At 45.0% G+C, this 23,781-nt stretch overlaps 3 protein-coding genes across 3 annotated transcripts; 1 reads left to right on the plus strand and 2 right to left on the minus strand.

Annotated features, from left to right (window-relative positions):
• Window positions 1–4,392: 4,392 nt before the first annotated feature.
• slc25a34 (solute carrier family 25 member 34) lies at window positions 4,393–9,956 on the minus strand. The gene is made up of 6 exons (XM_027018736.3): window positions 9,811–9,956; window positions 8,601–9,403; window positions 7,560–7,625; window positions 6,052–6,204; window positions 5,362–5,496; window positions 4,393–5,263 (listed from the first exon to the last, which is right to left on the minus strand). Exons 2-6 carry the CDS (start codon window positions 9,078–9,080, stop codon window positions 5,087–5,089), a joined length of 1,011 nt encoding a protein of 336 aa, XP_026874537.2. The 5' UTR covers window positions 9,081–9,403; window positions 9,811–9,956; the 3' UTR covers window positions 4,393–5,086.
• A 1,161-nt stretch (window positions 9,957–11,117) lies between these two features.
• fbxo42 (F-box protein 42) lies at window positions 11,118–18,224 on the minus strand. The gene is made up of 10 exons (XM_035520591.2): window positions 18,069–18,224; window positions 16,402–16,699; window positions 16,119–16,235; window positions 14,817–14,951; window positions 14,373–14,526; window positions 14,030–14,140; window positions 13,742–13,838; window positions 13,468–13,524; window positions 13,144–13,260; window positions 11,118–13,000 (listed from the first exon to the last, which is right to left on the minus strand). Exons 2-10 carry the CDS (start codon window positions 16,688–16,690, stop codon window positions 11,921–11,923), a joined length of 2,157 nt encoding a protein of 718 aa, XP_035376484.1. The 5' UTR covers window positions 16,691–16,699; window positions 18,069–18,224; the 3' UTR covers window positions 11,118–11,920.
• A 534-nt stretch (window positions 18,225–18,758) lies between these two features.
• Window positions 18,759–23,778, plus strand: LOC113582783 (SUZ RNA-binding domain-containing-like). Its single transcript, XM_027018740.3, has 4 exons — window positions 18,759–18,955; window positions 19,391–19,440; window positions 19,607–19,861; window positions 20,320–23,778. The coding sequence occupies exons 1-4, from the start codon at window positions 18,905–18,907 to the stop codon at window positions 20,429–20,431; spliced, it is 468 nt and encodes a 155-aa protein (XP_026874541.1). The 5' UTR covers window positions 18,759–18,904; the 3' UTR covers window positions 20,432–23,778.
• Window positions 23,779–23,781: the final 3 nt, after the last annotated feature.

Below are 23,781 nucleotides of genomic sequence, written 5' to 3' on the forward strand. Positions count from 1 at the left end.
TGAGTTAAATTCAGAAGTGTTGAACAAGGCAAACGTTAACCTCTACAGACCAGAAGACCAAGCCTGTGATTATGGGAAAGCAGTGATTTTAATCTCACAATTGGCTAAAAAGGTGTTATTTGTAGTTGCTGTTGAGGACAGAGAGCAGATGGACAACTCCTGAACAGAAAAGAGAGAGAAGGGCATCACTGATGTGACCGAATTCTGCACTGCCAGGCAGAAGAACGGAGTCCTTCCAGTGTCTTTGGTTCATCTCTGCACTGGCAGGATGGTATGTAAGCTCTCACTATGACGATTTGTCTTTGCACAAAGAAATTGCAAGAGTTGGAATAGAATTTATCACATAAGTAACTAACTGGGAGGGTTTAAGGGGAAGGCTGTGGATATTCTCCCAGAGAATACACACACTGTCATTGGGATATATTTCTAAGTTGTCTTGGATATGAGCATCTGCCAAATGGCTGTCAATGTAATTTAACATCTCACAGCGGAGCTCCTCCAGAGTGGAAATGAATCCTAGTGAGAGCAGAAGCTACAGCTAGCCCTGGAGCCTTGGGAATCATCTGAGGACTTCAAACACAGTTGCTGCATGATTCAGAAAGAACAGTAGAATTAGTAGTGTAACTGCAAGATTATGCATCAGAGGTTTTAATGTAAAACACATTCCTGGTACCGTGCTGGATTGGGTAGTGGGGGTTATACCATGGTCTGTCTGTGGTTGTGCTGGATTGGGTAGTGGGGGTTATACCATGGTCTGTCTGTGGTTGTGCTTGATTTGACCTTAATCTTTGCCTTTTTAAATAATTGTTGTTTCTTTTAGCTCTTTTCCTCTCTTTCTCCTTTCTCTCTCTGGGTCTTCATTGTCGGTGTCCTTGGACATTCAAATCAGACAAAGTAGTTACTGTGTGTGTCGTTAAAAGCGGATGTGAGCCACTGGTAAATAATAACTGGCACTCTCTACCAAAACTGTCTGTCTTGTAGTAATAGAGAAGCTCGGGGCAGCTAGATCACTCAATCTGTTATAAAGCTGGTCCTGATTCTAGACTGTTCTGCAAGCTTCAACACAGAGAACCACAAGATTCCCTTGTAAGTCCTCTGTGACCCATTTATCACAGGCTCAGAATGTAGATGCTTCAGTTCCTACCTAGAGGGATGCTTGTAACATAGATAACAGAGACTCTGGGTCCTTTTCTATTTTCCCTCTACATTTGCTCTTATGGTGCTATATCTCTTCCCATGGATTCTCCTACCATTGCTATGACAATGATTCCCAACTAATCCTGTCTTTTCCACTTTTTGATGCACAGGTTTCTAGCCACATCTTGGTATGTTTGACCAACACCTAATCATGGATGGCAGCACACCACCTAAAGCTGAATCCCAGCAAGACAGAGTTGCTGCACATCTCTTGAGTAACTGATTCTTACAGGGATCTTGTTATCTCTTTTGTGAATTCAGGGCTCACTCCATTCAAGAATGCAAAAAAACATTGGCGTAATTGCGGATTATATTCTTAGATTGTGTCACAAACTTGACTCAGTCATGCAGATTTCTACTCTTCAACATCCAGAGAATTCATTCTTTCCTCTTCAGGGAGGCCACCTAGGTGCTTGTCATCTGCAGGCTTGACTACTGCAACTTACTCCTGGAAGGTTTTCCTACGCGTGCCAACCGGCCTTTACAACTGGTCTTCAATGCTCCTAAATTTTCCCATGTCACCCGACTACTCTGTTCACTTCAGTAGCTTTCTGTAGCTGCTTGTATCAGATATCAAACTGTATCTGTACCTTTCAGATCTGTAACTTGAGCCTTTGAAGCTTCAAGTATGGCTTGACTCACTATCCTTCAGGTTTCGTGGAAGACAAGCATCAAGACTCTTCTCTGTCCTAGCACCCAAGTGATGGAAGGAACTTTCAGTGTTTGTCTGAAAAGCAGATTCCCTCAGTCCCTTATTTTGTTTTTGGACTCTTACCTATTTGTGCTAGCGAAAGATGCTTTAAGGTTAGACAATTAAAAGCACCTTTGCAAAGTATGATCTGGGTATACACCTTTTACACTGAATGGCCCAGGATAAACACATGCCTGACACATCTCGCTCCAGGTCAACCCTTTTTACACTGATGTCCAGTATTAAAAGGGTCACTTTCTTTTGCTATGTTCACATTATAAGCCTCGCTATTCAATTTAGATCAAATTGCTTATCTAGATGGTTCATATTTATAATTACAAGTGACCTATATCCATCTGTAATGTGAATGCATCTGTTCTCTGAAATGGGACACATGCATATTGATACATTTTTGCATGAGTCACCTGTGTCAACAACAATATAAAATATTATATCTGTGCGAAGACTCATGGTGTCGACAAAATAGATGTGCTAGTAGCTTATGAATGCCTTTTGCTGTGTCCACACAGCCCTGAAAAAAATCTAATTTGTCACATTAATCTATCACATGTGTCACTTTCACTTGCTGAAGGCAGCAGTGCTTGAGAGGAGGCCGTAGGGTGTAGAGGGTCAGGCCCAGGCCACGGCCTCACCACACAGTTGTGAGAAAGACTCCAGCGTGTGGCTCCGTGCTCGCTGCGACCCCCAGGCCAGCAGCCAGCTCAGAAGCATGCTGTGCCCCTCCTGCAGGAAGTGAAGAACTTAGGGCCCAGCTGCTGGCTAGGGATGGGCTAGCGGTGGGCGGCTTGGGTGTAGGGAGGCCGGAAATATGTGAGAGGCATACGGAGAGAAAAGCCAGATAGAATGTGTGGCATATCAGAAGCACAAAGACAGGCTGAACACATAAGAATTACCTTAAAGGGGAAATATGACCCCCCCCCCCCAAAAAAAAAAAAATCAACTTTTCAGTGATTGTTCACATATATTTGGGTATCTTGAGTGCTTACCTGTGATGGACCGCTCCGCTTTCCACTGGTCACGTGGTTCGGGCCGCCGCGTGCGGCGCTTGGTTGTAGCCACGCCCCTGGTGTCTGCGCACACCTGCAGACGGTTTAGTGTGTATTGTCTGTGTGCACTTAAACTGATGGTGTGCGCTGTGTTGGTCAGTCGATGAACATGTATAAGTACGTTTGTCTTTGCTCATTAGTGTTTGTGTTCTTATGGGCTGTCAGACCCAGAAGCAGTATGGCAAAGCTAAAAGCTATGCACAGGTATTTCTTAAAACAGGCGTTACCTTCAATAAAATAAATGAAAATTAAAATGAATTAACAAAACAAATAAACAAAAACTCTATCCATATGAAAACAACAAAACAGACTGTTAAGCACTGTCAAAAACAAGCTGGTCTATTAGAAGCCGTAAAACAGTTATTATCGGTAGGCTAACAGCAATGACGTATTGACAAATAGTGGAATCATATGTGTGGACTTTTAATGAAGTGCAGCTGTTCCTCAGTATCACAGTAGACTAGAGTAATTGTACATTTATGTGTAAATATGTAGCATGTCCTGTTAGCAATGTTAAAATCAACACAAAATGGCATCATGTGTCCAAAGGCGATAACGGCGCACAATCTTGTTACAAGTTACAAGCCAAAAACACTCTGCGATGCTCTCTGTAAATCAGGTTTCTGACAGAGTCCCTCCCTATCAGAAACTTATGCTTTCTTAATGTCTTCACGCTGGATGACGTTTTGCAAAACGTCCATTTTCAGTGACCTAAAATGCAGTTTAGGGGATGAAAAGGCCAAAAATCACAGAAAAAGCATGAGTAGCTCATTATCATATAAAGGAACAGGCGCCCAAACTGGCCAATCTGAACACGGCTGTTTTGACAGGGTGAGAAAGGTTCTGTGGTGCTTGACCCTGTAGTATTTTGAGCAAAGCATTTCATAGAAATTTCATTGAGACCCCACAGAACTGTTTTAATTTGTTTAAAGGTTCCCCTTTTTCTATGATAAAACAACTGGTAACCATGCAGTGTATTATATGCCATGAACCAGCCACTATAAAAGTATTCTAACGTGTTTAAACAGCAGCTGAGCCTATGGCACACAAGGCTGAATGTACAGCAGTTGGGTTATGTCAGAGTGCAGCTGAGGGTGTAGTAGACCTAAGCACCGCAGATAAAAGGCTATGTTGCAGTTAGGCTAAGATTACAGTGGAGTATCACAGAAGCCTATACGAAAGAGCTGTAATGCACTGGAGAGCCTCTAACAATATACCACTAATTTCAAACTTTCAATATTCAAACCTGCCTCAAATCACGTTTTTAAAATCACAAAACTGCTTGTCGTTTATGTTGTAGAAGTTTAAAAGGTCGAAGTGCATGACTATTTACTCAGGGTAGATAATTTGTGTGCAATTTAACTTTGGAAAGGAACTTGACATATCTTGATATCTTGACATATCAAGGGTAGTACACTCACATATTAATGCAACACATTCAAGTACAAAATTATTTAATAAACTATTTTAAATGAGAATCAAATCAATGTGATTATATACACAGCTAAGGCAATTATACTGAAAGTCCTTTTCAATGTTATTCTATCTGGATATTTCGAGTAATCATTCCAGATTTTAGTGATCCTTCAGTTCCTATTCGATACTGTAAAGAAAAAAATGGACTGCATCTCGTGCGGTATTAGACCCAGTTTACTTCAATCCTCTTCTCTGGGCTCTGACTGGATCCAGATGGAGGTAACAGTTATGCTTTTTAGGTAAGTCTAAGAAAGCTAAAGACTAAATTATATTTATATTACATATTATATCGCAAGCTTTATGCTTGTCATTAGTAAATGTGCTTGGTGATCTCTCACACACACACACACACACACACACACACACACACACACACACACACACACACAGTTTTATTCTCTGTTATATTTAAGTTCTTTGGAGTTCCAGACTTCTCAGGAGTGTGAGCAGCAGAGGCAGAATCCTCGAACTGGAGAGTAAGTTGATTCTAGAGCTCTCTAGACACTTTCCCAGAACAGCCATGGACCAGGTACAGCTTGTATGTGTGATTCAAAAATTCAACAAAACAGACCTAAAAACAGGGATTATTTGTCACCGGTAAAAAGATATTGGGCGTGTGCAGTTCGGCAGCAGGCCACAAGGGGGAAGCACTTCCTCAGGCCACACAATGCTGGAGCGCTTTCTGTCTCATGATGTCCCACAAGAACATGCTGAGAACAGTGTGGGGTGCCAGGCGTATGAACACAGGGCCCATTCCCTTATAGAGACCCAACACACCCTCCACACGCCACACTTTCAGCAGGCAGTCTAGGAAGCCTGTATAGAAATGTCCCTGGAGCAGGAGAATAGAGGAAAGAAGCACGGTCAGCAAGTTTTAATCGGCTTTTTGTGGGTAGTGTGTCAGAGTGTGTGAAACAGTGTGAGCTGTACCCTTTTCAACTTGTCCACAGGCTGGTTGTAAAGGCGTGTGCTGATGACATCAAATGGTGTCATGGTGATGGCCACAGCAACCCCGCTGATAATGGCAGCTGTCAAAGCGATCATCCAGCTGTTAGGACTGAACCACTGTGGGAAAGAGTCGCCAGGGTTTTAGGATAATGGTATAATCAGTACAAACTCACTCGCACTGAAGAAGAAAGCCAAACTGACTGTTCTCCACATGTCCCAGACTTCTTGACGACATACACCAGTTAAACGTAAGTGCATGTTAGTACAGCTCAGTTTTACACTGCACAGCTTACTGAACTTAGTTTGTGGTTTTCTACATGGAACTAACAGAATCTTTTATTTGTTTAATCTGATTAATTAGTATCGAATGGGCCTAATTTCCTCACTGTTCCTCCAAACAGTAGCATATATTTTAATTTACAGGTACGTTAGCAATACAAGAAAGATAGCAACAAATCTGTCTCATAGATAGTGACCGATTTGACTGACTGATACTGACTGATTTGTGTCTGACTGACTGACACCGTCTGATCTGCGTGTGATATTGCAGAATGTATTCACAGTTTTCTTACTTTAGACCAATTTAATATACATATGCAAATCTGGCTAAATCACAAGTGTCTCTGACATTAAATGATGTGACTGTATAGTGTGTAGGTAGGTGCGTCCTACCTGTCCACCTGCGACCCACTCTTTTGCTGAGCTGAAGGTGGCCAGCTGCGCCGCTGACCCCACCATGACCCTGGGCACCGCCCCGTTAACACCCCTCCACAGCCCAATTACACCCTCTCGCCTGTAGATGGCGACAAAGGCACTGGAGACGCCCTGAAGCACACAATAACAGTCACACTGAGGAAAACTGGACTGTGCTAAGGCTACCTGTAGGCAGACATTCAAATCTATTATTTTGTTATATATCTGAACCAATCTTTTCTTTAAAGTTCTGTCATATAAATCTCAGATCAAGTCTGTATCAATGTATTAATGTGATTTCTCTGCTGAGTTTAAACAGATAAGAGATGTGATTTGTAATAAAGGTTATTATAGTTATGGTTGGGATGGTGAGGTTAATCAGAGGAAGGATAAAACTAATCAAAGAGTCTAAAAACAGGAAAGTAGTACCTCTTCAAATAGTGCTCCTTTTTCAAAGCAAAATTTTTTTGTCATGTGCTCTTATAAATATGGACAACGTTTAGAAACAGCTGTTTGCCTGGTATTCGAAGGAGAAAAGGTAAAATGCCAGCAACAGAGTAGGGCATTCTAAGATGTTTTTATCCTTTTGCTCTGTTTGAGCCAAAAAACCTTCAAAATGCCTGATGATGTTCACTACTCACTCTGCTTTTTGTACACAGTAACATAATGCTCACTCAAATCCCACTTACATCTAAACCTAAAGTGCTTTGCACAAAGATTTCTGGGCAACACAGGTAAATGTAAATATGTAAAAACATATAATGTGAAACTGGCTATTCAAACAGATCATTACTGGTTTTCAGTAGTCTTAATTAGAGACTTTCCAGATCTCATTATTGAAAATAACCAACAGAATGAATGTATGCTTTACTCCATAATCAATGTAACCTGTCTTTTTATTTCCTGGGATTTTCTAAGACAGTAAAATGGTCAGATAATTCTTATTAGATCTTAATGAGTAACCTTATCAGACTCCCTATGCTTAATATCTGATAAACTGCTAAACTTTCCAAATGCCTCATAACCAGGTAACATTTACCGCTTACTCAGCTGGAGTTTTGTTTTTTGTTTTTTGAATCAAACATAAGTCCTGTTTTTCTCAGTGAACAAAGCAGACTCCTAAACTAAACTGCCCAGTTAGTAGAAACTTTGCTTTGAAAATGAACTGGATCCAGGTTATGCTTAGGCAAAGTTCAGCCTGGCTCTATAAAGGCAGTTCAGAGATTAACTGTTTGCTCTTAGCTCAGCGCCACATTGACAAACTATCAACTGTGTGTGCGTGTGCGGATAAAGTTCTTTGTCGTAGAGCAAATGTGTCATGCTCGTGTTTGCTCCTTCCTGATTGGCTGCAGCAGCTGCACTGCCGAGGAACTGGGCATGTACACACACACTCAAACTCAATGAGTGGAAATGGACATAAAGATAAAGATTAGTTATATTGTTATCGTGTGAGTGGCTCCGCTACATTTGACAAGGTGCATGTTTACCTGGTGGTTGTGCTGATGACCCACAGCGATGGCTGCCACACTCTGAGCCTGCAGGTGTGTTTTTACCTGCCGAGAGAAGTGGGAAATGTTCACACACCCGAATGAAGTTAGCCTGTCCTTGAAAGCAGTATCTCTCTGCGCTAGGTGTTTTTCCCCATCGTCTTAGAAGTGTAATGCGATAACGGGATCTCACGCTGCTCTGGAATAATGATGCGTTTATGTCGAGAAACAGGAACTCGCTTTCCTGAAGCCAGAGAAGCTCAAAGGCTTCAACCTGAGCACTTATGGAAACCCGTTTCCCCCTTTCGGTGTATTTTCCAGCATGCGGTCTGGTACTATGACCTCGCTTCCCTCCATGCTCTGAATCACACTTCTCAACATCCAAAACATTATTAAACCTTGAGACATCCGACTCCATAAGCCCCCTTCCTGCTCCCTGTGGATATACATAACACTATATGAAATGCTATATTTATGTGAAACTATCAAAGTCTATCTTGTCTACGCTACTCTCTCTTTAAGATCACTACCGTGGAGCTTAAGCAGGGTGAGGGGTGATATATATATATATATTTAGCGGCCCAAATCCACACGGCCACCTCAACACTTGAGAGAGCGTGTAGAGTTACAGTAGGCAGGGTGCAGACTGCAAACAGCCATAAAACCAACAACTCCAACAACGCGAACCATGTGGTGCAATCTGGGATGGGGTGGGGGTGAGTCATCTGCTTTCCCATCAAACTCACTTCCAAGACAGTGCACACTTAAGCACTACAAGACGTAAGGAGGAAGTGCATATCCAGAACTCTAAATTAGGAGGCTTTATCTCTGCTTATGGAGGACAGGTTTAACATGTTAAACAGGATCAGTTCAAATATTCAGAAGGGCCTGTATGGTGAAAGCCATTGGAAGGGACTGTTCGGCACAACCAATAAGCTACAGAGAACTGATGACTCCAGTTTTGTTCTCACATCAACTAGATCGGGCATTTAGAGGAATAAATGAGGTTTCCGTTTAATTTACATCAATCTGTGGACTCACCAGATATGCAGGAGAGGCAAAGAAGGCTCCCAGCGCACCCGCGGCAGCACCCGCTATCAGACTACCCCCCAGGGCTGTGGTTAGGCCTGCGGCCTCGGTGTAGGAGTAGACCCCAAGCCGGAGCCCGTTCATCAGGGCCTGGTAGAGCAGGCCGGCTGCAAGACCCTTCTGGAGGCCGCGGAGGCCATCAGTGCGGCCCACCAACCAGAGGGCCTGCAGGACGCCACGGTAGTGCCGCTGATAGGAGCCCCGAGCTCGCAACTCTCCCTGTAGCTGCAGGCGGGTCTTGACCACCTCCAGGGGGTTGGTGACAACGCAGGCCCCACAGCAGGCCAGAGCCCCCAGGGTGAAGTCCAGTGGGGGCCAGAGGGCACGGGGAGGTCCAGCAGGAGTGGAGCCTGATCGGGGGAGAGGAGCCATGGAGCTCGGCGTGATGAAGGCTGTGCTCTGTGGGCATCTGATTAGCTGGATGCCTGTCATACCTGCAGTCCTTGTAGGCAGCTGGGAGGTTGCATGTGTGATGGCAGAGGCAGAGGTGACGATGGTCTTAGTGATAGGGAATTCCAGTTTCTTCTTTATTCCTTGAACAGTCCTAGCGAGCTCTTTAGCACGTATGATGAAGCCCAAATAATGAAGTAGTCACGTGTTTTTTGCAGCGGCGGTAGAGTTTCATTAATGCTTATGCATGCGCACTTAAGCCTGTGTTTTAAGCCCGTGCAGGTCCCACCCTCAGTCTGCATGCGGGTAGGTGGAGCAGTCCCAAAAACCTTCACAGGAACCAGTACGTGAAGCCAGTAAGACTTCTGCAAAACATTAGAGCAGATGTGGGTCAGTTTCAGCACTCAGTAAAATGAAACACTGAAGGAAGTCATTTAAAAATGGGTTAAGGATCTGTGGCGGTCAATAGGAAAACCGGGTCTGCTGAGACTGACACGGAAAGGAGGACATTTAATAGGCTAAATAAGAATTGTCGAAGCCCGTTTTTAATGTAAGTTTTTATATATAGTAGTATATAATATAGTTAATTAATAGTAAATTACATACATAATTACACGCGCTCGCACTCACTAAAAGCTCACGATGGACAAAATCACTTCGCTGACATTAATTAACAGAAAAAAAGGCTTCGTTAAGTTGTAACATGGTCTGAAAGTGCCCGTTTCCTTTTCTCGGACTCAGCCGTTATTACTCTAATTCCAGATATACTTACCCCATGGCCCTTGATGGCGCTCTGTCTCCAGCTTTACGATGGACGAGCGTAAGTAAACATGTCTTTGAGCCGAGCCCTTCCTCTCAGCCAATCACAGGAGCCCGTTTCCCCGACAGCAAACGGACTCTCCAGCGTCCAGCCAATCAAATTCAACATACCGCCTCTTCGTGGGTTCGACATAATGCAGTCAAAATGTGTGAAAGGTTAAGATCCATAAAGGTGATGGCGCGTCAAACAATGCGTCAAAGGCTCTGGCAAGATCAGTAGAAATCTGTCAAAGAAGCAGTACGTAACTCCGAGTATCAAAGCAAACACAGCACACTCTGCTTCGATGTTATGCTGAGTATCAGGTTTCCAAACAGCTTCATTTCGATAATGCAAATGAGGTTTTCAGTGATCTAAAACACACTCAAACAAACACTTTGCGTACGGTAGACAGAGACAAACATATAACAACGGCAGTCTCCACAAAACATCAAATGCAGTAATTCTTACTGAGTGGAATAATTTTAAGATACAGTCCTTTAAATGCTTGGGCAGACTAGCGCCCCCTTACGCATACGTTCTGTGTGTGTCTTACTGGTCTTACTGGTGTGCCAAATGCTGCGCGCAACCCCAGACCAGCTGTCACTCAGCACATGCGCCTGTGCCCACTTTCCTCGTAAACACAGCACATTAAGAGATTCACCCTGCATTGGATTGGTCTCTTCCTTTTCATTTTCAGAAGACGAAACGTGCAAAGACAGATAGCTTCACTCAGCTTGTACATTCACGTCCCACTGTATATATCCACTTTGTTAAAGGCCCTACATGTAATATACTATGGTTACTTGGTCCAAATAGGCATTTATACACTGATTTGAAGTACATTTATGGCATTTATCTGAAACCTATCCAAAGTCACAATTCTGACTGAAGAAAACTTGAGCAATTGAGGATTAAAGGCCTTGCTCAGGGACCCAGCAGTGGCAGCTTGGCAGTGGTGGGGCTTGAACTGGCAACATTACTAGTCAAGCACCTTAACTACTGAGCTACCACTGCCGCATTTATGTTTTGGGCTGTGTTAAAAAACACATGCAGTTTAATTGTAATAATGGCCTAAGATTAAATGTAACATTCCACAAGGTGGTCTCCATTGGAGATGCTTTACCATCAACCCGTCTTTAAAGCTTTTGTAATTAACAGGTCACAAATTATCTGTGCAATAGACACTAAGTTGACCTCACTTTAGACAGCATTACTGTGTCAATCAAGCACTTTATCCAAACGCAGCCCTGCAAGAGAAGAAAGGACACACACCTGGGCACTTAAGACATGAAGGCCTTTATTGTTTTAATTTGCTTAGAGTACACAGCAACAGAGCCCCCTCCCCTCCCTGTCTGTACCTACCAAACAGCAATCACCACACAGTGGCATTCTCTCACAAAGGCAAACACACCCACACAAATTCATTCACAGACACATGCAGGGACTCACTCCCTTCCTTCTTCAAACAAACAAACAGACACACACACACACATCAAATTCAGACGCATGCAGGGACTTACTCCCTTCCTCCCTTAAACACACACACACACACAAATTCATTTTTTTATGTAAACAATGCAGGCAGGAAGTGAGATATAAAAGCAAGGTAGTTGTTCTGATCCCTCAACCTCCTGTTTGCCGTCGCATTCTGTCTGCTCAATGACACAGTAACACGACTGCAAAACACATAGGAACAATCTCTTCAATTTCTCTCCTCTCCAATCTCACACAGAGACATAGACACAGACAAACAGACACACGCTCAGAAGGAGTCAAGTTCAGGAGAAACCAGTCAGTCATCCAACAATGCGTCATCACTGCGAGTCTAGTATGCGTGTTGAAATGTGTGGGTTTTTCTTATTTTGCAAACTGCCATAACAGAATTAGTGTGGGGAAAGACACAGATGGCAGCTATTAGTGACAGGCTTGTTTCGATATGCTTCCTCTCTCACTCCTTCTCCTGCTCCCTTTCCACAGCAGAAGGCAGGTCTCAGCTTCAGTCTGCATACATGTAGGCCAGATTGCAGGACCTCTCCAAAACTGGACGACACGAACCGCTCACACTGACCCCGCCTTTTCCTCATTACCTTTTTGCCCGTACGAAGTACAAGGCGTTGGTTTTAGGGTAGTACTTCACATTCTGCTTTTTGTCCATCAGCCCTCCGAAGATGATGAGCTCACCCCGACCCTGCACCACTGTGTGGAGGCTCGTTTCGGGCGGCCCCGTGACAGCGGCGGGGGTGCTGCTGCCGTACACCCTCCACGAGACTACGCCATCTGCCTTGGAGCGAGAAATGTCCAGCACGTACATCTGCATGGGCTTGCAGTTGAGTGACTGGTACAGCGGCTTGCCCACATTCAGGCTCTGGGGTGGGTGGTGGCCTAGCCGGCGCGCGATTGGTGGGATGGAGTGTCCATCGGTGGCTGCGGCCTGCGGCGGACTGGAGGAGGCAGAGGAAGGGGCGGGAGGAGTGCTACTGGAGGCAGAACCTCCACCGGGTTGGTTTGCAGAGGAAGAGGAGGGCAGGGAGGATGAAGTAGAAGCAGACAGGGCTTTGACAGCCTCGAGGCCTCGGCGCAGAGCAGCAGGAGACACGGCACCGGGAGGTGTTCGAGGCGAGGCGGGAGGAGGGGGTGTGTGCAGGCCGTTTGTGCTGGGCTGCTCATGAGGAGGAGCTACAGAGGAAGAGGGGAAAGTTGATGAAGAAGGAGGTGGGGATTCCCAGCCATAGTCGGTGGGTATGTGGGCATGGCTGTGTGGACGAGAAGGTGGGGAAGCAGCCTGGGAGGGGCTAGTGCGGGGTGAGGGGGAGGAGCCGTTGAGCAGCGGGGGGAGGGAGTGAAGGGGCGGGCTATCTGGGCCCTGTGACGGAGAGGGTTGCTGCGAGGAGGAGGGGCTTCCATCTCTGGCTCCGCCTCTGGCTGCTGATGGACGCGGACGGAGTGTTCCCCATCGCCCATTAACGCAGGGTGCTTCTTCGATCGAACCCAGTATAACACCAGCAGCACCACTGCGCACAGGCGACTGGGAGCGCAGAGAGGGTGGATCCGGGCCCAGTGGAGCGGGTGTTGCACTGATAGGGGAGGGGCGGGAGTTAAGGCTGGGGCTCAAGGGAGCTCGACCGGAAGGGGCTTGGGAGAAGACCACCACACATTGCCCCACCTGGAGAGAGAGAGAAAGAGACAGAGAATAAGAATAGGAAAGAGAGAGACATAAATGGAATTATTTTCCAGCAAGGAGGATAATCACATGGATCATGATGTACTTACACACACACACACACACACACACACACACACACACACCTTGCAAGCTGGGTGGCACCAGAGTTCAGGAGCTCCATGCTCTTCATTCTCCACTCGCAGTTGCTGCCATGTCCACGTGGGGGAGCCCATATGCAGGAGCCAGGCATCCTTTAACAGCTGGAAAACAGCAAAGAAAAAACATTGTAGAAAATCTGCATTGTAAACATAACCAACCAACACCCGCCCCGCCCCGCACCGCCTCCACCCACACACCACATCTATGCATAAACCAAACAGTGGCATATAATGCCATGTCAGCACAACTGTCCAGTGAGTCTCAGTTGTGGAAGACTGATGAATGAGTTTGAATGAAAGGACACTCACTGCGTTAGGTCCCCCACAGCCACCAAGGATGAGCAGGGTCTCCTTGTCTATGACAATCTGTAGCAGAAACACAGGCAGACAGGTTTCATCATTCTGCAGCAGCTACGAGACAAAGCCAAGTCCCAAGGCCCCTAAAACCCGTGGGCCCGAGCAGATCAGTGCTGCTGCAGGCTTGCATTACAAAGATCTGCAGTTATAAAGCCCCCAGAGAATTTTGGCAGTTATAACGAGGAAAACAGACAAGTGTTTGGGATGAGGGAGAACAGCGACTCACCTGCGATTGACCACCACGTGGGTGAGGGGAGGGGCCTGTGATTGTGGGCTTAGACCAGGACCACTGCTCCAGATCCAGAACCCACACCTCGTTACTCCTGAAAATACACATACACACATCATTAATCCTCAGAGACTTTTCATGCACACAAACATTGACTTCTGAAACCTCTGAGAAAAAGACAGAATGAAAGACACATAATATGCAGAAAAAGACAACAGAGAGAAACAACACAGACAGGTGCTTCTGGAGCCATGTTGGTTCCAGAAGATCAACAGGGTTACGTACATTTGCCGAGCTCCGAGTGATCCTCCAAACACCACCATAGTGTTATTGATGACGGAAGAAGAATGGCCAGCCATGGGAGGAGGGCCATGGGTCGTAACGATGCAGTTCCACCTGAGAGGGAGGGAGGCAGAGAGAGAATGTCAGGTCACTGCATACAAAGAGTACTGAGGCAAGTCAGATTTGTTGCCATATATACAGGTTAATTGATTATTGATTTGAGCATTGTTAGAATTATTAGGCTAAAGAGAATTATTCAAGCTTTCAAACCAAACAAATGCTATCAGAAAGAAAATGCATCCCTACACTCATCTACTAAATTCATTTGTTCATTCATTCATGTCACCAGTTTTTGGAGGGTGAGTATGTGTGGATCTCGTCAAAGAAGCGCTCCGGTTGGTGGAGAGGGTACGGGCTGGGCCGAGTCCAGCCCCCAAACAGCACCAGTAGATCTCTGAACATCACCAGTGTGGCCCCTGCTTTGGGGGACGGATAGGACCCTGCACAGAAGGAAACAAAAATCAGCTCTTCAAAAAAACAAAAAACAAACAAAAAACCCCCAGAAAAACCAGTTAACATACAGTGTGTATATGTGTGTATATGTGTGTGTGTGTGTGTGTGTGTGTGTAAACCAGGGGTCTATTCAACGGTCTGTAAAACAAGTTTGTGCGTGTATCTAATGCTCTACAGTAAAAACGGCAGATGTTTGCGCACCTAAATTTGCACTCTAAGCACAGCAGGAGCGCAGGTGTGTCCGTGTGTGTGTAGGTGCGTGCATGCACTCATGTACCTGATGCCAGCGGGCGTATCCACTCCTTGCTATTCAGGTCAAGCCTCCACAGGTCGTTAAAGGCAGCGTTGCAGCTGCTCTGCGTGCAGCCTCCAAACACGTACATGGACTGGTTAGAATCATAGTAACATGCACCTTCAGAAGAGAAACAGGTACATGGACTGGTTAGAGTTATAGTAACACACCTTCAGAAGACAAACGCACAAATACTCAGTCATGCAATGCTTTAACACCACACATCGGCTGCTATTTTCATAACGATTAAAGTTAATGTAAACATTATTTAACTGAATCAGTTGACAGATCACGAAAGAGACATTAGAGGTGGGGAAAGTCTCACAGTTCTATAAGATAAAAGGCAAAGGCGAATGTTTTCATTTCGTGAAAAAGTGTTGCAATAAACACTTTATACCACAAAGCCTCTAGCTGTGACAAAATATATTCCCCCCAGGGCCAAGAGCTTTGGCTGCATCTAACTGATGCATATTCCAGGCAGAGCTGACGTACAATATCATGCACTTTTGGGATGATATGATCTGCCGAGCAAGCAATACAGATGAGTATTACATCTACCCTAAACACACTCTCCCCTGACCCTGTCCTGGGGTGGGTTCTGTGGGTCAAAGGGTGTGTGTGCATGCATGTGGGTGGGGTGGAAAACCGAATGACAATGAGAGCCTTTTCACACTGTCCTGCTGAGTAAGCACTTTCTCACCAAACCCCTGTGGGAAGCAGTAGCCCCACTGCATAGACACACCACCCCCACCATGGAGGTCAGACTCTCAGGAGACTAAAGGGGCAGACAGCTCCCTCACTCAGCCTCACGCGTGCACGCACACACACACACACACACACACACACACACACACACACACACAAAATCTGTGTAAACGCCTGCTTTAGGAATCCTACATTACCTACACCTCAACCCTGTTTAATGGGTGCATTGGAGATGGGCAAACGTTTTCCTCTCATTTACTTTATATGTAAATATCTTCTCAATTTTAACAAATGTCTTTTTTAAGCTCTTGGCAAAAAGTCAATTGTATCAATTTATTATTTTGTTCACAAGGGGGATTTTTGCAGAAAGGTGTAAATTTGCACACAAGTGGAAGTTCACACTTTCAAAACGCATTCTCCATTCATCTTACCACAACCAAAAGGTTTTAAATGCTTATTTAAGAAACTCTTGTAAATCCCACAGGTTAAATATGGCAACCTGTAGGCAGACATGTGATCTGGCGAAGTGGCACCATTTTGACCATGTTTAAGGTGCGAGGGGAGTATGGGTGGGGTACTGACTGTGGGAAAAGCGCTGGGTGATGGGCGTGCCAGGATATGGATAGGTGCGACTCTCCCACTGGATATTTCCTTCCTGCACTGCCTTCAGGAATCCATGGTAACACTGATGTGCCACACCTAGAGACATCGCAGAAGACAATGAAGCCCTTTGAAGAACTGTTAAAGGGTAATTGTCAGGACTGCAGTAATTTTATAACAAACCATGACTCAGTCACACATGGGTTACTAACAGCATTAATAATTGCAATAACTAGACACGTAGTGACCATTTAAGTGGACTAACCTTTGATGAGGCGATACCACTGCTTGCACACCAGGGCAGCAGTCTTATGCTCCTGATAAGGAGACAGGAAAGACAGGATATACTCAAGCACCTCCTCTGGCAGCTGCCCCATGACTCTTTGCCTGCTTCTCCCTGGCAGCTGGGAGCTGTCCGAATTCGGGTCTCCAGTGACGCCGCCTGATTTCATTTCCACAGCCTGGCCCTCAGTAGGACCTGGCAGCGTGGGGCCACCATCTTCGGTGTCCATGTCAACGAAGCAACCGTCCTCGCTGCCAGAGGACCTGGACATGCTGTCTGCCTGCAGATGTAGACTTGGGTCAGACCAACAGACAGACAAACTGACAGACCAACAGACAAACAGAGACTAAGAGAGGGAGATCTGTGCCATATCGCAGTTCAGAAAACCGATGTGCTTGCAACTTTTGAGAAACAGCACAGGACTGCGTAAATATTTCTGCAGATGCAGGAAACTTTCTCCATGGCATCACATTTCTTCACATATTGATAGAACTCTCCATCAGACTACATCTGCAGAAGACAAATTCTCCAGATTTCAAGTCAATTATACAGTCATTTTCTAAAAACAGAGGAGCTTAATAAAAAAGTGAAAGTTGAACCTCTGATTCTGTCTACACTCTAACATACAGCAATGTATTCTGAGATAGATATCTATCAGAATATATTACTATATAAATACTTATGTTCTCCACGTCTCTCCAAACAAACAACATCAGTGACATTCATGTATTATCAGTATCGACGATTACCTGTGTGTGTGTGTGTGTGTGTGTGTGTAATATGCCTGGTGTACCTTGTCGAGTAGCCTATATATTTGAGTAGCATCCTCAAATAACTGCTAAAACCCAGCTCTAGATTTTAAAACTTTTGCCAGTTGTAGTATTGGTAGGAAAACGACATTGCAAGCGTATTTCTGTAGCCTGATGCATCACAGCTAGCATGACATCAGTCCTTATATGGCTACTATAGTGACGGCCAAGCTATACAGGGCTGGCTTAAGCTTGGACATTATTTCTGCGTTACTGGACGATCGATGTGCTAACAGAGTCACCAATGTTTAGACTGAGATGCTGCAGGGACAATAATTCATGGTTTGGCACATCAAAACCAAATATTCCAAATATTTTTTGTCGCCAATTAAAGGTAATTCGTCAGAACAGCTAGCTAACTTAGCTAACTAGGCTATGCGAGATATTTCTTTTGTAGACTACCTGAATAAGCTAGCTAGGCTAGCTAAGCAGGCAGCAAGCAAGCAAGCCAGCAAGCCAGCAAGCCAGCTCTTCTCAAAAATATTAACGCCACTGCCACATTTGCGATTTTATTCCAAAAATGGTAGCACACAAACAAACGACGGAGTATCTTAATCCTAGCTTTTGCTCATCGACTGCTAGAAAAACGTGAGCTACATTGGATAGGCTGTGGGGAAACTATGATGTTATGACAACAAACCTTGCTAACCTAGCTAAGCAGCGACTGTGCGGGTGGACCAGCTAAACTAACGTTATTTTACCTGCGGACGCTGCTTAGCCAGCTAACCGTGCTAACCGTGCTAGCTAACTTTAGAAATTGTGAGCACACTAGCGCTAGCTGTGTTCCGGAACGAATATAGATTGGGCAAATGTATCGAGCCTACTGACTCCTACAATTACCGTTGTATCTGTGTCCTCCCTTTCCCGTTTTTCTGTTTTCTGATCGCTGTCTTTTGATTCCCTTTATCAGCTTCTGCAGTTAGTCTCCTCACTCCAAACATTCGCCATCTTCCACCCTAGAAGAGCTCCTTCCGCACGCGCACGGGGAACGCGCACGAGGAACGCGCACGAGGAACGCGCACGGGGAACGCGCACGGGGGTCGCCACCGTCCGGGAGGTGCGAGGCCGAACAAAAGCGACGACTTGTCAACAGCAGCACCAGTGCCTTGGCCTCTTCAAAGCTCTTATGAGCTCTTATACGATGTTTTGGAACAATAAACGCCATCAGCATTGAGATAATGTGTGAGGTCGTTGAGGCGGATGTCACTGAATTCTCAGACCAAGTTTTAAGTACAAGAACTGTTAGGTTCAAGGCTAAATATAAAAATATATTATTATAACATACGGTTATCTTATCAGATCCGTTTCCTGTCACTGTTAAAAGTTATTGTTCTCTTGCACAGGTCAGAATGCACATCGCATGATAAACACTCGCATTTGTTGCGTATCGCTGACAGTTTGCAGCAGTGATTATAAACAGAAAAACAACATCTGTTAGTGTTCATCTCTTTATTTCCCAGTGGGAACACATTGCTAGTTTTTATATAGCTAAATAAAAACAGAAAGTTTTTGTCACTGTCATGTAAGCGTCCTGGGATCTTTGGGAAACCTGTAGGGACGCAGGACTCTGCTAGGCGGCAGCCAAGCGCAAAGCTTGAGGCTTCAAAAATAAAAGTATGAGAGTCGTAGGTTTGTCCTCGAGTAGCCGGGCAGCTCCAGCTCCAGCTAGCTAGATCATGGAAGAGGAAGATGTGTCTGATAATTGGGAGGATGCTGCAGATAGCGGAGTAAGACAACTGTCCTTTTTTTGCAGTTTTAGTGACGTCCGTAAGATGTGGTCTTTATTGCTTTAATGTATTTAGCCTCTGGTAGTGGGGAGGCCTGGCTGAGTTTATAGCAACTGAAGTGGGTTTGTATTCGTAGCTAACCGGTTAGCCGGCTAGCTTGGTACCATCTAGCTAGGATGATTTCATTAATAGAGTTGGTAGCCATACGGAAATGTATAGCTGGCTACCAACCCATAGGTCTGGCTGTATATGTTCCTATTAAGTGTATTTTTCTCTCATTTTGCAGCATCTTTGTATTTACTTTTAATGTTGAACGTGGCAAGTTAGCTAAGCTTATTTGCTCGCTAGATAGCTGCCTAGCTAACAACGCTAGCTAGCTAGAAATCTAAGTAGCTAGCTACTAGATAATGTTTGACCCCCATGTTTTATCTGCAGGAGATTGAGAGAAGATTGGAGGCGAAACTGAAAATCAATGAGAAATCTAAGTGAGTGGTAGTAGCGAACTGTTCAAACACGTCAGTAGCTGTGTTTAAGTTAGTGGAGTAACGTTAGTGAACAATGGTTTGTCAGCTGAAGGGATCAATGATGCCTGTATGGATTACGCAGTATTTTGGTACTGGCTGTATAAATCCTCAACTCTGTTCTCTACAGTAGCAAAAGCTTGCCCGTTAAGACCGCCGTGGTCATTCAGGACGATTCCCTGCCTGCGGCCCCCCCTCCGCAGATCCGTATCCTTAAGCGGCCGCCCAACAACGGATCCCTGGGAGCGCAGGGTGCATCTGCCCGCCCGGCGCATCAAGTGAAGTCCCTGGCTCAGAGGGAGGCAGAGTACGCCGAAGCCAGGAGGAGGATTCTGGGCAGCGCCAGCGCCGAAGAGCCATCTCAGGAAAGGCAGGAAGCAGACAGGTGAGACATACAAGTGCTTACTAAACAAGAGGAGGACATTTTAACACAGGTGTCTAAAATGCTTTCATGGACTAGGCATAGACTGGCACATGATATTCTGTAGGGTGTATACGGTGGCCAAAAAAAAACCACAGTCTTAATGCTTCATTACATACATTTTATATATGAGCTGTGGTCCTAGCTATATACTAAGAATTGCATAATGTGACTTACAGTTATATTTTAACTCGGTGTGCTGCTACCTAGGTATGATGAGTAGTCTTGGCTATATTTTGAGAGAAAAAAACATCCTGTATTCTAACAGAAAATTAAGAGTCATTAGAGAAGAAATGGCTGTTGCAGCCATTTTGGACGTGAGCCATTTCCTGTAATCTTGTCACTGTAAATAGTTTATTGATGTTGATCACTGTTGACTTAATTTAACTCTCTCTCTCTCTCTCTCATTCTTTTCCTCTCAGACCAGTCCTTGCCAGTGGTCCGTCCACATCAGAATCTCTGCGGCCAAACAATCACATCATCCGCCAGCCACTAGGGCCAGACGGTACCGCAGGTTTCCGACTCAGCCGATAGAGATGGGAAGAGCATAAGGGGGGAGGTGGTGGTGCTAACCCATGTGGAGTGAGTTTGAGTCTCAGTGTGTGTGTGCTGTGAGCAAGGGGAGAGGCAGTGGAGGGGCTGCACACTCAGAGCAGGTAGGCGGGCCGAGCGGCTCGGACGACTGTGTGTCGACCTGCTTTGGTACACATCCCACAGCCCAACAAGCCCTTCCTCCTGCAGGCTGTGCCAGCGGAGCTCACAGGAGAAAGTCGAGTGAGGAGGGGTTGGGAGGCTGGCTGGGCCATGTTTAGATAAGGCTCCTTCTCTCTCGCTCTTGCTGTCTGTCTGTCTGTGTGTCTGTCTGTCTCTCTCTCTCTCTCTCTCTCTCTCTCTCTCTCTCTCTCTCTCTCACCCTCACTCTAGGACTCTACACTGTGAGGCTCTTGCTAACCACCCCCTATCCCTCCTATGAGTAATAGATGCTGCAGTTTGGGGATTTCTGCTAAAACCCAAGTCATGAATCACTGCAGCTCAGAGGCCAGCGATAAGGGTACTGCAATAATAGATATATTAGAGAATTATGACAGGCTTATAAGACAGCACCCAGATAGATTGTGCGATGAGTATGTTTACCCTGGTTCTCTGTCAGTGCACACTGAGCTTGGACGGTAGGGGGTGAGGAATGGCTGGTTCAGTTTTTCCTGACTGGACCTTTAAATTGATGTAGGGATGTCCCACTACGGACTGAAGAAACAACACACAAGATATGGTTACGAAGGCACCAGTGTCAGAATCCACAGAGCAATAACTATTGAGGAGAACCCTGCCAGACTGGGAGGGGAGATAGGTTTGTATTTGAAAAGGTTAAAGTTTTTAGTGCCTGTTTGTTTGGTTTTGTTTTATTCCATTTTAGCTTTCTGTTTTATATATAATAGCCTGTAAAGAATTTTTTGTTCATGTTTTAGACTAGTGCAAAAAACCGAACCAGATAATTCAACATATTGGTATCTACAACATTTATCTTTTCTTTTTTATAACCTGATCTTGATGTTTTGTGCAGTATGAAGATAGAACTGCAAAGCTCAGTGTAATGACTTGACTTCAGTGAGGGCGACGTAGGCCTCCTTAAGAGATTTGCCATCAAAAGATTCATCACAAATGCTTCTGAAAAGAAGAGTGTTTGAGCCATTTGGAGGTTTTCTGAGAGTGAATGGATTTATTTGCCAGATGTGAACTGTCTTATTGGGGTGTGTGTGTGTGTGTGTGTGTGTGTGTGTGTGTGTGTGTGTGTGTGTGTGTGTGGACAGTGGGCAGCTTTAAGCAGGCTTTGTAAGAGTGCTGTGTCTCAAACGATATCTACACAGTTCTGTCTTTCTGTCTCCTTTATTTAGTGTTTTCTCTGCTGGTTCTTCAGACACAAACCGTTTTTTTTCACTAAATTACCCTGTCTGTATTCTGCATTGCTGTCCTTTATTAGTTTTAAGGACTGGGTTTAGAAGAATACTGAAAAATGCTTTAAAAAATGAATTAGTGTGTCTCATTAGCATTATGCTAAATGCCGTTTGGCTTATATTCATTATTTGCATTTGACTGATGGGTTTCTTTAATGTGTGTCTGGCCTAGCCTTCCATATAACCTGCGCTCAGGAACTAAGGTCATCAGACCTGCTTTGTTTTATCAAAGAGTGAGCTCACCCTAAGCCCTAGTGTATAGTTACTGTGTTCTGTCTGTCCAACCACCTTGGCGGTTGTAGCTGGTGTCAATCTATAGCTCCCTGCTCCCTGAAACTCCAGTGAAAGAGGGAGGATGGTTATTAAAAAAACAAAACTAGGGCAGTTTTTATGGTCACAAATTAGCCTTGGGCCTAGACCATACCAGGGGAAATTCTAAATCGAATATCTTTTATGTAGTTTAGGATTGGGGTTAATCTGTGAGCAGGAAACTGCCCTGTTGAGAAAAGCCTGCAAAAGCCTCCAAGTCCCTTTAACTGGTGGAAAATGCTCAGCATTTGAATACAAATTGTCAAGTTTTGGGGTCTCTTTTGGCTTGTTAAAGCAGTCTATTTTTCTACTTGTCATCACTACTATAGGCTTTTAGAAATGCATACACACCTGCTGTAACCTCAACATGTAACACTGGCCTGTCAGGTTCTGAGACAAAGTCTTGCGGTTAGCGTTATTGACTAGCATAGTTCTACGGCTTGCAGCAGGGTGATCAAAGCATATGAAGCCTTCTCTGCTTAAACCTGGAGTACAACAAAAGATGCTAAGCATGAACAAGTAACCCAGTACCGGTCTCGGGGGTTCTTTGCTCTGCACGCTATTGTGTTCTGGCTCTTAAACGACCTCTACAGTCCGCTGAGTGATCGCAAGTCTTTTCCATAAGGCAGGTCAGGTGTGTTGGAGCAGGGAAACACCACAGTGTGAAGAGAATGGGCTCCTGAGCTCTGGAACTGCGGCCAAGGTAAACCCTGCCAGCCCGTACCACTTTCCCGATGGCATGCGCTAGTGAATGGCATGTCGTCAGCGCAAGCCTCAGGTCACCAATGCAGTTCACGCGCAGGATGCGTAAACACCAAGCCTCTTACTGAATCTAAAGCACAAGTGCCATACATAGTTTTCCCAACAGCAATTATAGTGCCTGTAAAACAAACAAAAAAAAAGCTTTAGATGTTTGTTTTGGGGGGTTTTCCCCTTTTTTTTTCTTTTTGTGCTGCTTTGTTTTTTATGCATATGTGTGGACTGATTTTTGCAGTTTTAACAATGTTTATGCACTGGTCTGTGAGTGGGTAGATAGAGTTCAGTTATAAGCTGATGACCTTGGAACCATGCAGTTCTTTATAATGGTTATTAATCCATATCTCCATCTTTGCACTGTAACAATATGTCTCACTGTATGAGGGATTTTGGAGTCACTGCCCGGCTGTGCACAGAGACTTGGGCTCCGCCCATCTGCAGCACCTCTTTGGGTGCTGATTTGGCAGAACATTTTATAGCATAAGAAGTTACCAGTTTCACCTTGCTGTAGCATTGACGGGTACAACAGCACAGTTATGTTTGTCAGCTCCGTGTGAACTCTTGTGCCAACCGTGAGTTCAAGTGGTAGTCCCATTGGCCAAAGAGTGCAATACACAAAGGATTTATCGTCACATATAGTAACAAGTGCTGCGGTAAAGTTTTAGGTGCTTTTGAGTTTTAATGGAAGTCGGTATGTTTCTGTATTCCAACCGTGCAGTGTGTCCATTAGACTGCTGTAAGCTGTACTGTCTTAAGAAAGCATGCCCGAAGAAATCAGGCTGCCTGACTTTGTGCACTCAACCACCCAACTGCAGTATGCCACTGTCTGTGCTGTTTTCTCTTAAATAAACTTTATTCCAAAAATGT

This window comes from Electrophorus electricus, chromosome 22 (assembly GCF_041902795.1).
Source record: "Electrophorus electricus isolate QZ-2024a chromosome 22, ASM4190279v1, whole genome shotgun sequence".
NCBI classification, from domain to species: domain Eukaryota; kingdom Metazoa; phylum Chordata; class Actinopteri; order Gymnotiformes; family Gymnotidae; genus Electrophorus; species Electrophorus electricus.